Here is a 16,369-nt window from a genome sequence, read left to right as displayed (position 1 = left end):
GAAGCCCATGTGCCTAGAGCCCATGCTCCGCAACAAGAGAAGCCACTGCAGTGAGAAGCCCATGCACCGCAATGAAGAGTAGCCCCCTCTCACTGCAACAAGAGAAAGCCCGCGCTCAGTAACAAAGGCCCAATGCAGCCAAAAAAAAAAAAAAAAAAACTCTCATGGCTGAGCAGAATCTTCGGAGTCACTCTCGGGACATGAGTCTACCTTCTTCCCAGATTGCTGGCTTTTTCAGATTAAAGCACCTTTCCTTTCTATTCACACTTGCTTCTTGATTATTGGCTTTTGAGCAGTGAGCAGCTGAACTTGAGTTCAGTAACAAAAATGGACCACAAATCTAAAAACTCCTCAAAGAAAATACATATGCAAATCTTCATGATGTTGGATTAGGCAATGGTTCTTAGATATGACACCTAAAGCACAAGCTGTCAAAGAAAAAATAGACAAACTTCACTTCATCAAAATAAAAAACTTTTGTGCTTCAAAGGACACTATCAAGAAAGTGAAAAGAAACTGCAAAGAATGACCTGCAAATCATATATCTGGTAAGAATCCAGTATCCATGGGAATTCCCTGGAGGTCCAGTGGTTAGGGTTCCGTGCTTCCACTGCAGGGGGCATGGGTTCAATCCCTGGTCGGGGAACCAAAATGCCACATGGCATGGCCAAAAAAAAAAAAAAAAAAAAAAAGAATCCAGTGTCCAGTCTATATAAAGAACTCTTAAAACTCAACAATAAAAAGACAACCCAATGTAAAAATTGGCAAAGGATCAAATAGACATTTTTCCAAAGAGCATATGATAAACACATGGAAAGATGCTCAACACCATTAATCACCAGGAAAATGCAAATCAAAACCATAATGAGATTATCACTTCATAACCACTGGAATGGCTATAATCAAAAAAGAAACGATAAAAAACGTCAGCAAGTATACAGAGATTGGAACCTTCATACACTGCTGGTAGGAATGTAAATAGTGCAGCTTCTATAGAAAACAGTTCAGCATTTTCTCAAAAAGTAGAGTTACCATCTTACCTTGCAATTTCACCCCTAAATATATATCCAAGAGAAATGAAACATTATGTTCACAAAAGCTTGTACACAGATGTCTATAACAGCATTATTCATAATAGCCAAAGTGTGAAAAAAAAACCCCAAATGTCCATCAGGATAAACAAAATGCGGTATATCCTGACAATGGAACATTATGCAGCCATGAAAAGGAATAAATACTCATACATGCTACAACATGGATAAACCTTGAAAATATTATGCTAAGTGAAAGATGTCAGACACAAGAGCTTACTGTATGAGCCATTTATAAGAAATGTCCAGAATAGGCAACAGAAAGCAGATTAATGGTTGCCAGGGACTGGGGCAAGGGAGAAGGGGAGTGACTGCTAATGGGTGTGAGGTTTCATTTTGGGGTGATGAAAGAAATATTCTGGAATTTGATAAACGATGATGGGTGAATGAACTTTGTGAATTAAAAAATCACTGAATTATGTTTAAATTATATTTATATTTATAAGGATGAATCTTATCTCAATTAATAAAGAAAAGTAGTATGACAAGCTGGGGGAAAAATAACATAAACAAACACACAAGGGGGAAAAAGATAAAGAAAACAAGATCCTTTGAGTAGCACTGATCTAGAGCAGCCAGGCAGCCCATGTGTGAGTCCCTGCTATAGCCTTTTGACAAGAAGTTTGCGTAGATTAATGTCATTTCCTTGGGCCCTCAGCCCATCTGCAGGCAGCCCTTTCTGTTGATCTCCTTTACATCCAGCTAAAAACTTCCACCTCCTGATTCTAGACTGCCCTCTTCAGAAAAAAATAAGCCTAGTCTATTTTTTCACTTTCCAAACAACTGAAATATTATTATTTAGACTCTAAGTTTTTTCTCCTCTAGGTTAAACATACCCACTTTCTTTGACATGGTTTTTAGTCATACCACCATTTTGGTTGCTCCCACGTTTAAACGCTTTGCTTTGTAGATGTCCTTTTTGTAAGAATGGCCCGAGAAAATGAATGAAATACTCTAGGCCTGGTCTGACTCCTGCAGAGTAGACCAGCACTATCACCTTCTATTAATTCAGCTAAAAATTACATTCTTTTTTCTTTTGGCAGCCACATCATACTACACACTCATATCAAGTTAACTGACCACTAAAATGCTTAAGTCTTTTTCTACTTGTGCTGCATTTAATCTCTACCTTCCCAGAACTGTGCTTGTAAAGTTGATTAGAAGAAAATAAAAGTCCAAGCATGTGACAACCTTACCTTGCTATTTCATGTCATTAGAATCAGTCCATTGCTCTAATTTTAAGGATCATTTTGGATCCTGATTCTATCATCCAATGCAGTTGTTATATCTTCCAACTTTATATTAGGCACATAAGAGATAAATGTGTCTTCTATTTCTTTAACCAAGTTGTTTATTAAATGTAAAATAACATAAAGTTAAGAGTAAGCGGCAGTGCTTTTTTCTTAGAAAGCTCCCTCCAAATTAATAGCAAATCATTGATCAGAAACCATTATAACCAGTAGCAATTACACCTAGCATCCAGCCTAGACTCTCCATCTTGCTCACAGATCTCTGGTGAGTGCCCTTACCCAAATGACACAGTCCATAGTCACTGGATCTACAGTCCACAGTCACTGCATCTATGGCACTCCCCTGAGCTCCCTATCCACAACCCTGCCCAAGAGAGGACATGATGTTGATAGGACATGGCTTATTCCTACTCAACCTTAAGTCTCTTTGGATCCCTGCTCACTCATCTAAGTGACTATAAAACAGCTTAAAATTTAATTTAAAAAAATAAGTAACATATTAACATTCAAAAAGCAAAACATAGTAGACAAGTATTTTCAACTCCAGTCCTCATCCCCTATAGGGAACCCTCCCTCTTTCTTCCCCTTCTCCTCTTCTACCTTTCCTCTTTCCCTCTCTCATCCTGCCAATGTTTTTTCAAGCAAATTCAAATAATATGCATTATATACACATAACTCTTACAATCGCTGAGAGGTAGGGCTGGGGTTATGGCCTCTATTTGACAGAAGTCTGAGCCTAGCACGGGTTAAAAACATTGCACAGGCCGCTGAGCCTGCGCGTCCGGAGCCTGTGCTCCACAACGGGAGCGGCCACAACAGTGAGAGGCCTGTGTACCGCAAAACAAAAACAAAAACAAAAACAAAACAAAACAAAAAAAACATTGCACAGGGACTTCTGATTAAAAATAGTAGCAAATTGTTTATAAAAAGTAAGTTGAATACATGCATTTATCTCTGCTTCCTTCAAAAGCCTTACTAAATGATGTAAAGTGTTTATTTTTTAAAAGGCATAAACAGAAAACTTCTGCTTCTGGGAAGATGAAGTAGATGTACTTTTCCCTATTCCTCCTGCTAAGTACATCTGAATACTTTGTACATTATATATAAAACAGACATAATAATGAGTATCTGAAATGTGAGCAGAAGAAGGCAGACTGGCTAGGAACTTTGGGACCCAAGGAACAACATGGTGGTGAGCTGTCTGGGTTTTCTTTTTGCCTCATGCTTCCCAGACCAAAAACTGAAGAAGCCAGCAAACTGAAAACACCAATGGGTGCAGACAAAAACACAAAAAAGCCCAATGAAAGCCTGCGCTCTCCAGTCAGACCCAGAAAAGGAGCAACCCAGTAAGACAGAACCTATAGAAAATAACTGCTCTATTCCAGCCAAAAACCACAGAAAAAACCTGCAGCTCCACCCCAGTCATGGCAGCAAAGGCCAAGTGGAGAGCCTAGACTTCCATTCTCATGAGTCTGTGACAAACCACTCCAACCTACCCTTCAGGGTGGGGAATGTCAGAGATGGCTGAGTAGGGAGTCAAGACCTTCATCTCTGAGGTGCCGTGAGAGGAGGTCAAGTGGCGAGTCAAGACTTCCACAACCACCAAGTGGTAACAAGGCCAACTGCCACCACCATGGTGTCAACTGAAGCCATGTGGGGAGCAGTAGCAAGGCACCCCTACTACCCAGCCAGGGAAGGATCAGTGGAAGCCTAACGGGGAACTGGAATTTTCACCCCAATCCAGTAATAATGAGAAGGTGAACTTTCACCTTCTGGGGTAAAAACAGAGGCCCTATGGAAACCTGAACTTCTATCCCCACCTAGTAGTAACAAGAGGGCACTCCCCAAGCCCATCAATCCCCTGCCAGAGCAGAAACCAGTTAAAACAGAAGGTTTACATAAGATCCAGAATCTATAACACAATATGAAAGGGTTGATATAGTTCATCAGACCAAGAACTAGGAAGAACTCAAACTACATGGAAAAAAAACAGCAATCGATAGACGCCAAAATGAAGATGACCGAAAAGACAGAATCATCCAGCTATGATTTTAAAGCAGTCGTGACAAAAAATGCTTAAACCAGCAATTATGGTGATGCTTGAAATAAATGAACAAATAGAAAGCCTCAGCAAAGAAACAGGAAGTGTCATCAAAAACCCAGAAAACCTAAAGAAGAACCAAATGGAAATTTTTGAACTGAAAATACAATAACGGAAGTAAAAAGACAATGGATGGGCTCCATCAGCAGAATGGAAGGGACAAAGGAAAGAACCAGTGAACTGAAAGATAAAACAATAGGAATTACCCAGTATGAACCAAAGATAGCAAATAGGTTAAAAGGGGAAAAAAAGGACAAAATTAATATGCATAAGTCCATAGTGATATAAATAAATGATTGAATAAATAAATAAGTGAGGGAGAAGTGCAATCACGTTAGAGAAGGAAGTTAAAGGGAAACAGCTGAGAAAGGAAAAAATAAAACTGCCTCTATTTGCAGATGACATGGTGGTCTATACAGAACATCCTAAAGAATCGAGAAAAAAATTCCCAGAACTAGTAAACAAGGTCAGCAAAGTTATAAGGTACAAAATAAACACAGAAAAATCAATTGATTTTCTACATCCCAGCAATAAAAATATGGGCACCAAAATTAATTACCCAATACCATTTATAATCACTCAAAACAAAAACAAAAACCTAGGTATAAATCTAAGAACATGTACAAGGCCATTATGCTGAAAACTACACAATGCTGACGAAAGAAATCAAAGATGTAAATAAATGGAGAGAGGTGCCATGTTCATTTATTGGAAGACTAAACAGAGAAAAGAGGCCATTTCTCCCCAAATTGATATAACAGTTTAATGAAATTCCTACCAAAATTATAGCAAGATATTCTGTAGATATAGATAAGATTATTCTAAAATTTATATGAAAAGACAAAAGAACTAGAATAGTTAAAAAAAACAATTTTGGGAAAAAAAGAAGTAGGAGGAACCAGCCTGATTTCAAGACATTATAAAGCTACAGTAATCAAGGCTGTGTGGTATTGGTAGAGGGAAAGACACATAGATTAACGGGACAGAACAGAATAGAGAAAGGTCTGGAGATCAACCGTCACAAACAGGCCCAACTGATTTTTGACAAAAATATTCAACGGAGGAAAGATAGCCTTTTCAACAAGTGGACACCCACAAGAAACAAAATGTTCTTCAACCTAAGTCTCATGCCTTATTTAAAGTTAACTCAAAATGGGTCACAGACTTAAATGCAAAATGTAAAACTTACAGAAAGAAAAAAAATAAGAGAAAATCTTTGGAATGGAGAGCTAGGCAAAGAGTTCTTAGAAATGACACCAAAAACACAATTCACAAAAGGAAAAACTAATAAACTGGATTTCATCAAAATCCAAAACAAAACAAAACAAAACAAAACCAACAAGAAGGTCTTAGAAATTAACCTGGTATATAAAAAATTCAACAGGATGGTTGAATATAAAGCTGAGAAAATCTGCTGGAATGTAGAGGGAAAAGACAAAGACATGAAAAAAAAAGGAAGAAAACAAAAAATTAGAAAATCAGTTCAGGATAACTAACATCCAAATACTGATAGTGAAGGAAGACAGAAAAGGAAATCATCAAATGAGACAAACTAAAATTTCCCCCACATAAGGATATGAGTTTCTAGATTAAATGAGACCACCAAACAACTAAAATAAATAAGAAATGCACACACCAAGGTATACATCAACAAATTTCATAACACTGTAAACAAAGAAGAATTTATAAATTTCTGGGGAGAAAAAATGGGTCGCAGCCAAAGGACCAGGTATTAGAATGACTTCGGACTTCCCAAAGCTCAACAATGAAAGCTAAAATACAGTACAGCAATGCTTTCACGTATCTAATGAAATGATTTCCAGTCCAGAATTTTATATATGCAAACTATCACGTGTGAGTGTAAAATGAAGACATTTCCAGACCTGCAAGTTCTCAAAAATTTACCTACCGCACATCAGGAAGCTCCTGGAGGACAAGTTCCACAAAAAGGAGAAAGCAGAGCAAAAAGAGGAGTCAACAAATCTAACGAGAAAGAGAAGCAAAGAGAATAGCTAGAAAATTCCACGATAAGAAGTAAATGAGGCCTAGAGAGCAACCAACCTATATTCCATCAAGTCCAAAGACTGAGAGAGATTTCTTCAAGAAGATAAAACAGACAGAATATTAACTGTGTTCAAAAGTATTTTTTAAATGATTTAAATAACTTGGGGAGAGTTTGAAATTAAGTTGCACAAAAGTACACAGAAAACCAAGATTTAAAGAACCTAAAAGACAAGATGATTATTAATTCCAGTGAAAAGAGAATTATGTAAGAAAGGAATAATAATAAGAGTCCACTTAAAAGATTTAGCAAAAATAACGTTTTCTTACATAATGATGTAAAAACGAATACTAATATAACTAACATATTGCCTAACTTACTGCTATTGTGGCAGAATGGGAGATGAGAATAATGCAAGTATTTAGAGTGAAGGGCATGCAGGGGATGGAAGAGAGTTAACTTTTTACTTTCCATAGTAGGTAATGCCTAAAATGGAGGGGGAAAAAAGAATTAGCAATATCAGCCTGCTATTTAGAAATATATCGAATGAATCCACTAAAAGTGGTGGCCTCTGGGACCTTGCAATGGCATAGGAGGCCCCCTCAGGGAATTGCTTGATGTTTTTTGTAATAAGGTTAGTTCAACCATTTGGGTATTTAAGTTTTGAAAAACAAAACTCTCGCAGCTAATACATGGCTGGGCCAGAACTCGAATCATGTAATTTAATTCCTAATCAGGTCCATTAATTTGTGAGCTCCAAAGGGGCCCGCATCTTCTTAGCTCCTTTACTCCAGCACCTGCCCAGCACAAAGAAAGCCCTCCAAAAACGTTTCTGAATGAGTGGGAGAAAGTTAAAGAGTGGGATTTACTCTTCTAACACCAGAAAATGAATGAGAAAGGCATTCCAGGCAGAGGAAAGAGCAGAAGCAAAGAGAGCAAATGCAGTGTGAGAGCTGAGCAAGGAAGAGGCAAGGTGGGAGGAGAAGGAGGAATAGCATCCCGAAAACACTGGGTGGAGGAAGGGAAATACAGTGAGCACAGCTGTTTGCAGCTGAGTGGCAGGGGAGAGGGAGGACGTCCTGTTGGTGCCTTGCAGACAGTTCCACATGGCCCTGACTGTATGTATATAAGCCTTGGGGGTTTTTTGTCTGTTTTACAATGATTACAGCAACACTTATTTCTACCAACAGTTCCTTCCCAAATAGTTGCAGCCTTCTGGAATCTACAAAGTACCAGGCTCTCTAAAATCGTGAGTTGTACAACTTGTTACTCTAAGTAGCCACTGAAAGGGCAACCCCACCAGGGCAAGCAAAGCCTGGTGGAATCCCTACAATGCCACCCTCACCATTTTTTGGGCCTCTCTCTGCTCTTAGCAGGAGCACTAGGTAAGCGGGGGCGGGGAGGGGGATGAATTGGGAGATTGGGATTGACATACATATAAGCTAATATGTATAAAATAGATAACTAATAAGAACCTACTGTATAAATAAATAAAATAAAATTTTTTTTAAATCAAGAGTATTAAAATGTAGGGCACAAAGGAGTCATCACCTCTAGGTGAACATCTGCATCTGCTATGACCATTATTCATACATTCATTTCATCCAAAGTTTAAGTATTTACTCTATGTCAGGCAGTGTACTGGAATACAAAGTTTCTGATTTTAAATAACTTACTTTCTAAAGGCAGCATTGCTTATAAAATAGCAAGGTAAGCAATATAGTTGGCATAAATAAAAGTACTGTGGAAACACAAAGACTATCCAAATTTCTTAAATGTATAATGTCAAATAGAAGATACAGAAAGAGACAACTCCCACAAACTCCCACATATCCATCACCCTGCGCGTACAGTAATCAACTCATCGCCAATCTTGTTTCTCTTCTAAATCCACTCGTTTAATTTCAAGAAATCATATTATTTCATCCACAAATATTTCATCATGTATCTAACAGATAGGGTCTCTTTCTTTAAACACAATATGAACCTAAATCTTGAAAACTCATTAAGTTTTTAAGATGTGAGATATAATTAATATATAACAAAATGCACAGATCTTAAGGTGTCCAACTGAGTTCAGACAATGGTGTAGCCATAACCACTACCCAAAACAAGATACAGAACAATTTCCATGGCCTAGGAAGTCCCCACATACCCCTTTCTAGTGAATTTTCCACACCCAGACGACTACTTTCTGATCTCTATTACCACAGATCACTTTTGCTTGTTCTTAGACTTTTATAAATGGGATCACAGAGTATGTATGAGTAAGCAGTCTCTAGGCAAAAAAAAAAAAAAAAAGGGAAAAGCATTCCGGGGGAAAGAACTATGTGTACGAAATATAAAGGTATGGAAGGATATGTTCACGGAATGCTGAAGGGCTTGAGAGGGTTGAAAGCTAGGACTGGTAGCTGATAGATGATAAGATGGAAAGAGGAGGTTCGTTGGGAAGCTAGGATCTCCATAGTTAATTCTGGGAACCAAGTTGTTAAGTAAATTTTTCCCAATGCCTCAAACTATTTCTCTGACCTGAAAATTGGTCGGTTCTCTCACTATGCTCCTTTCTCCTCAACTCTCTAGCTAAGAGTGAGCAAGGCAGGAGCAGCGCCCTACACCCCATGGTTGTTCCCTCCAATTTTGTGCAAGGCCTCTCTGCCATCTCAGGGAAGGGAAGAAGCCCCCCATTGGCTTTCTTATGAGAGGGCACAGTCCCTCTCCCCATTTTAAACAAGCAGTCCCAAGTCTGAGGGGCAGCCTTACCATTATCTGTATTTCTCTCTTGCACACCTGGAGATCATGCTCATTGTTGACAAACATGCGTTTCAAGGCACATTTCATCCCATTGCTTGTCCTCACCAGAAACACGATAGCAAATCCACCTGTGAGAGAAACACACAAACAAGCTCTTTTGAGTCATGTTTAAAAAGTCAATCAAATGACCATGGTGGCTGTAGTTTGCTGATGTCACTGCTAATGGTACTGATGTCATCATCAGCTAGGCCTAGGGCTGGCCTGGCATAGAAAGCATTCTTAAGATTCTGGGGACTCAAAGGTATCACATGTGGGATTGGGTAGCAAGTCAGAAAAATTGTTCCTCCAGTTTGCAAGGCAGAAATAGAGGCACATGTAGAGAACAAATGCATAGACACCAGGGGGGAAATGGGCAGGGAAGGTGGTGGTGGGATGAATTGGGAGATTGGGATTGACGCGTATACACTAATATGTATAAAATAGATAACTAATAAGAACCTGCTGTATAAAAAATAAATAAATAAAATTCAAAAAAAAGGATATGAGGTCATTTAAGTAAAAAAAAAAAAAAAAAAAAAGAAAGAAAGAAAACTTGTTCCTAAACATCTATCTAAAAAAAAACAGGAAGAACAGTAATTATCTTCCAAAGAAACTACAGATAAACAGATGAATGAACGGATGAAAAAAGAGAACCAACTACATTCCAACTGCTATCCTAGGCACTCTGAGCTCTTGTTTAATTCATACTACAATCCTGTGAGGCTGGGTGATATTTTTTCCCTTTAAGACAATTACTAGCTGAAGAAAACAGAGGCTCAAAGAGATTAGATTCAACCAAGGACTTCTTTAAAAAAACATAAGTCCAACACTTAAAGAGAGGCTCGGAAATTATTTCAATAATTGCTCTATGAATAGTTGGCAATTAATTTCAAGAATCTCCTTCTTTTCCTTTTTTCTCATCATTCCTCACCCCATCCCCCAACTCAAATCAACAATACACTCTGAGGATTCCTCCTGCCCTCCCTACCTCATGGGCTGTTGAGAAGACACAGACATAGTTAGGAAAGTACTATTCTACCCAGCAGACACCAGGCAAGTATGACGATTACTGGGTGGAGTTTTTAATGTCTGCAGTAACCCTTCTCTAAAAGACAGTTCATAATTCATTAAAAGAAGTTACTATAACTCCCACAGAAATTCTTCAGTGCTCTGAATTTGTTATGCCTTAGCGTTCCACAAATGCTTAGAGCTCCTAACCTTGACCTCACTCCCCAAACACTGTATGAGGCATTCAGTGCCACTGTTAAGAAGGGTTTGGGTAGATAAGGTGCAGCAAAGCTATCAAAGTTGAAGGCTTTGGGATAAGCAGCAGTTATATCGGACACTTAGTCCATCTGCCTGCTCACACACCTGCATAATTTAGCTTGAACTATCCTGCGCACTGACCCTGGGTAATGAAAAAAAATTGCTAGGCTATTCTTTGCACGGAGGTGATGTCTAATTGGATGGAGCTGAACACAGAGACAAGTCAGCAGTACAGGAACTTGAGCTGAGGTCATGGCATAGTACTGGGGCAAGCAGCCATGTGCAAAATTGATACAAGGTAATTAGCAGTGATTATAGAGACCTCAGACCTGAGACACAAGACTTGGGTCCCAACCATTCCACTCTAAATCCTCTGAGACCCAGCAGCCCTCCAGTACCTGTCTGTTGATGTTCAAGATATTTCTGGTTGTATCTTTAAAATAACTGTTCTTTTTCAAATTAATTTGAGTCAGATTCTGTACCATGCAACCAAAGAGAGCTTTAATCATAAAGCACTGTTGCACGTTTTCATAAAATACACACATAATTCTGTGTTAAAAAAATTGTTTAATAGGCTCAAATGTTCCAAAAGTGCATTTTGATAATGATTTATCAGAGACTGCATGTTTGTATATTTCCTGTCATTGTGCTCTTCAGTACTCAGATAAACAGTAAAGTTTACCATACAATCTTTCATTTCAGCTGTCATGTCTCTAAGCTTTGTACCTCAATAACATTTTCCATTTTCTTGTAATACTTTAAAGTCCACTCACACTGCTCAACTGTCAATTTAATTCTACAATTTTGAGTATTTACTATAGAAGATTTTAAAAATCCTAGCATGCATTGACAAGTAGAGGTCTAATTACACATGCAAAAAAACCCTCCTCAATTCTAAGATGCATATTTTTTACATTTTAATTTTTAGGATATCAGAATTTTCTTGTAATAAATATGTACATTTAATGCAGTAGTATTTGTCTTCCTTTCCCCCCTCCCCAAAAGCCATTAAATTCATAATGTGTCTTAGCAATTAAAATTGGGGAAAATGAAAAAAAATAAAATAAAATTGGGGAAAATGATAGTATAAATTATAAATTTTCTATGTATAGTCATAATTGTTTTGTGAATAATACAAGTGGGTTTTCATTTTACAGATATTTTGAATTAAAAAAAATCACAGAACTACGGACTTTGCACCAGTAGTGTTTCTAGAGAGCCTTAGTCCAAGCATTTTGCTTTATGGGGGGAGGAAACAAGTGAGACTTAGGATCCCATGGCTAGTTATGGGCAGAACCTGGACCAGTTTCACTGTCCTGATTATCTAAAAAGTGTTCTTTCCACTTCACTTATCTTAGTGAAAACTATGCAGTACTCATTTAGAGAATAAGGGCACACCTGACAGTCCTGCAGAACAAAAGTTGGGAATGACTAGTTCCTGCAGTTCTGGGATGCATGGCACCACTAAAGAATGAGGCAAGCCTTTAGAAGCAGGTTGGTGATGCGGCAACTTGAGATAACTGCCACCAGATGGGAGCAGTCAGCTTTCTTTGCCAGGTAGCAAGATGACCTTTCCAGACCGGACTGAAGAAACGGGTCAGAGGCCTACCACATGATCCAGTCAAGCACAACTGGTTGAGAAGAGCCAGCCCAGACCCTCAAAGCCTATGACCAACATAAATCTAAAGGCAACGCAATGAACCACTAGGCCTCACATAGACAGAACCACGTTTTAAGCATCTATGCCTATAAAAGGGCTTATTTGCAGGTAAGAAGCATTTAAATCAGGGCTTCTCGATCATGAGATCAAAAATTGAAGCCTGAAAGGATTTGTCCCTTTAACGATGTTAACCACTTTCACCGCGTAGTTGACCAAACGGAGTGTAAATTTAAGGTAGAGGGCAGAGAGCACGACTCGAGACACTTCTCCACCACAGGCCCACATCCACCACACAGATCACGGTAATAAGATTCTCAGCCACAGCCAAAGAGGGTGCGGGGATTACAGAAGGCAGCTATAAGACTTCAAGAGAGGTGCTTACCTTAGGTTGAGTTGCATCCCTAGATCTTGATTAAATGGAAAAATCTAAAGCTGAGCTGGGGAGAGGTTGGACAGAGGTAACAAAAGCTAACATTCAGCAGAGCCTGTGCCAGTCTGCCCACGGGAGCCTGTGCCAATCTCGCTGCCTACTGGCATTGTCTGAAACTAAGATAATCTCCATGATTTCACTGAAATCCATTTGTGGGAAAATTCATGAATTTATTGAATCATAAAGGGAAAAAGGATCTGATCCATTATGTGAGGTAAGTGAAAGAGGCAGGATAATTTTGACACACTTTTACCTATTAACTTTAAATATAGAAATATTTGTTGGGCTTTCCTGGTGGCGCAGTGGTTAAGAATCCACCTGCCAATTCAGGGGACACAGATTCAAGCCCTGCTCCGGGAAGATCTCACATGCCGCGGAGCAACTAAGCCCATGTGCCACAACTACTGAGCCTGCGTTCTAGAGCCCACGCGCCACAACTACTGAAGCCCACAGGCCTAGAGCCCGTGCTCCGCAACAAGAGAAGCCACCGCAATGAGAAGCCCGTGCACCGCAAAGAAGAGTAGCCCCTGCTCGCTGCAACTAGAGAAAGCCCGCGTACAGCAACGAAGACCCAATGCAGCCAAAAATAAATAAATTAAAATATATATGTATTTTTTACTTCCACAAAGAAACATGCTTTCTGCCACTTTCCCTAAAATACACAGCACTCTTGGTCTAACTTTCTCCCTCTAATTTTTGATGATGTGGATGGGTACTTGCCACTCACTGTGAGTTTAGAGATTTTGTCTGCTCGGTTCCCCTCTGTATCTTCGTGCCCTAGAGTAGTGCCTGACACATAATGAGGCCTCAAAAATGAATTAACTCTCCTCTTAATGTTACTACAGGAATAGAAAAGGCTGCAGAGACTGGTGGAGACTGTGGCAAACCCAAGCACATGGCCCATGGAAAGGAACAGCTACTGTACAACTCAAGGTAATTACTGCCGCGTAGGTATACAGACCCCGTTTTATCATCAACACTTGGTATTATTGGTCTTCTTATTTTAGCCATTCTAGTGAGTGTGTAGTGATATTTAATTGTGGGGTTTTTAAATTTATGTTCCCATCTCTCTCTTTTTTTTTTTTTACATCTTTATTGGAGTATAATTGCTTTACAATGGTGTGCTAGTCTGCTTCATAATAAAGTGAATCAGTCACACACACACATGTTCCCATATCCCTTCCCCTTCACGTCTCCCTCCCTCCCAACCTCCCTATCCCACCCATCTAGGTGGTCACAAAGCACCGAGCTGATCTCCCCGTGCTATGCAGCTGCTTCCCACTAGCTAGCTATTTTACGTTTGGTAGTGTATATATGTCCATGCCACTCTCTCACTTTGTCACAGCTTACCCTTCCCCCTCCCCATATCCTCAAGTCCATTCTCTAGTAGGTCTGTGTCTTTATTCCTGTCTTACCCCTGGGTTCTTCATGACACTTTTCTCCCCTTAGATTCCATATATATGTGTTAGCATACGGTATTTGTCTATCTCTTTCTGACTTACTTCACTCTGTATGACAGACTCTAGGTCTATCCACCTCACTACAAATAACTCCATTTCGTTTCTTTTTATGGCTAATATTCCATTGTATATATGTGCCACATCTTCTTTATCCATTCATCCGATGATGGACACTTAGGTTGTTTCCATCTCCTGGCTATTGTAAACAGAGCTGCAATGAACATTTTGGTACATGACTCTTTGAATTATAGTTTTCTCAGGGTATATGCCCAGTAGTGGGACTGCTGGGTCATATGGTAGTTCTATTTGTAGTTTTTTTTTTTTTATTTTTATTTTTTTATTTTTTTTTATTTATTTTTTTTTTTGCGGTATGCGGGCCTCTCACTGTTGTGGCCTCTCCCGTTGCGGAGCACAGGCTCCGGATGCGCAGGCTCAGCGGCCATGGCTCACGGGCCCAGCCGCTCCGCGGCATATGGGATCCTCCCGGACCGGGGCACGAACCCGTATCCCCTGCATCGGCAGGCGGACTCTCAACCACTGCGCCACCAGGGAGGCCCTATTTGTAGTTTTTTAAGGAACCTCCATACTGTTCTCCATAGTGGCTGAACCAATTCACATTCCCACCAGCAGTGCAAGAGTGTCCCCTTTTCTCCACACCCTCTCCAGCATTTATTGTTTCTAGATTTTTTGATGATGGCCATTCTGACTGGTGTGAGATGATATCTCATTGTAGTTTTGATTTGCATTTCTCTAATGATTAATGATGTTGAACATTCTTTCAAGTGTTTTTTGGCAGTCTGTATACCTTCTTTGGAGAAATGTCTATTTAGGTCTTCTGCCCATTTTTGGATTGGGTTGTTTTTTTTTTTGTTATTGAGCTGCATGAGCTGCTTGTAAATTTTGGAGATGAATCCTTTGTCAGTTGCTTCATTTGCAAATATTTTCTCCCATTCTGAGGGTTGTCTTTTGGTCTTGCTTATGGTTTCCTTTGCTGTGCAAAAGCTTTGAAGTTTCATTAGGTCCCATTTGTTTATTTTTGTTTTTATTTCCATTTCTCTAGGAGGTGGGTCAAAAAGGATCTTGCTGTGATTTATGTCATAGAGTGTTCTGCCTATGTTTTCCTCTAAGAGTTTGATAGTGTCTGGCCTTACATTTAGGTCTTTAATCCATTTTGAGTTTATTTTTCTGTATGGTGTTAGGGAGTGTTCTAATTTCATACTTTTACATGTACCTGTCCCGTTTTCCCAGCACCACTTATTGAAGAGGCTGTCCTTTCTCCACTGTACATTCCTGCCTCCTTTATCAAAGATAAGGTGACCATATGTGTGTGGGTTTATATCTGGGCTTTCTCTCCTGTTCCATTTATCTATATTTCTGTTTTTGTGCCAGTACCATACAGTCTTAAGTACTGTAGCTTTGTAGTATAGTCTGAAGTCAGGGAGCCTGATTCCTCCAGCTCCGTTTTTCGTTCTCAAGATTGCTTTGGCTATTCGGGGTCTTTTGTGTTTCCATACAAATAGTGAAATTTTTTGTTCTAGTTCTGTGAAAAATGCCAGTGGTAGTCTTTAATTGTGGTTTTAATTTGCATTTCCCAATAGATCCTTCATCGTTTAAACTGTTAGGATTACCTGCTTCCCACTTTACTGATAAAAGGCTTTAGTAAGCATAGGATCATGGAGTCACCAATGAAATTACTGAGATAACTTGGACTTCTACCTCTCAAGCAAAGATGACAGAAACGCCTAGTTCTATCCTGGGAGAAAAAGGCAGGTGAGAATTTGTAATACACGGTGAGGGGGGTATATAATTTCTAAAATCTCAACTCTGACATCAGCAAGAGATCATGGTCATCAACATCATTATCTTGACTGAAATCTTTTAAACACAACCTCTTTAAGGAGCCTAGCCATGAATATTCAACACTGGCAATGGGGCTTTTGAAGTAAGTGTAGTACCTCTCCTGGCTTAATCTCAAATGCGGAATCATGCTAGTTGGTACCAGGCCCTGGGGGCTGTTCTGAACGAATCAAGACACCAGTGACTCCCCTTAGCAAGGACGAGTGAGGGATGGGGAGGAAAGGTGATAGGGGAGAGAAGGAAAACACCAAACTGATGATCTGAGCAGTGACATGCACGGAGACGGGAAGCAGCTGGGCAGATAATGAGAATGATGAGACCGTGAGACAAAGCCCATCCTGGTGCTGAGACAGGGTTGCTGGATTTGCTGCCAAAGAGGTTTTTTGTGGATATTTAAAAATCGGGCCTAGAGTCGGAGCACTAAAACCTGCTGCTTGCTTATTTCCTGCAGGTAAAAGGAAC

At 39.5% G+C, this 16,369-nt stretch overlaps 1 protein-coding gene across 15 annotated transcripts in view; it reads right to left on the bottom strand.

Annotated features, from left to right (window-relative positions):
• The window catches only part of AAK1 (AP2 associated kinase 1), a 169,252-nt gene that overhangs the window by 89,461 nt on the left and 63,422 nt on the right, over window positions 1-16,369 (bottom strand). For all 15 annotated transcript variants that reach the window (XM_081254484.1, XM_081254494.1, XM_081254495.1 and 12 more), the window contains exon 3: window positions 9,205-9,323. In XM_081254484.1, the coding sequence (XP_081110610.1) occupies window positions 9,205-9,323 (119 nt within the window). The remainder of the gene's footprint in view (window positions 1-9,204; window positions 9,324-16,369) is intronic.

The sequence above is a fragment of the Mesoplodon bidens genome, assembly GCF_964165515.1.
Source record: "Mesoplodon bidens genome assembly, chromosome: 14".
Classification (NCBI taxonomy): Eukaryota; Metazoa; Chordata; class Mammalia; order Artiodactyla; family Ziphiidae; genus Mesoplodon; species Mesoplodon bidens.
Note: the sequence above shows the minus strand (reverse complement) of the source record. Positions and strands in the feature narration are given on the sequence as shown.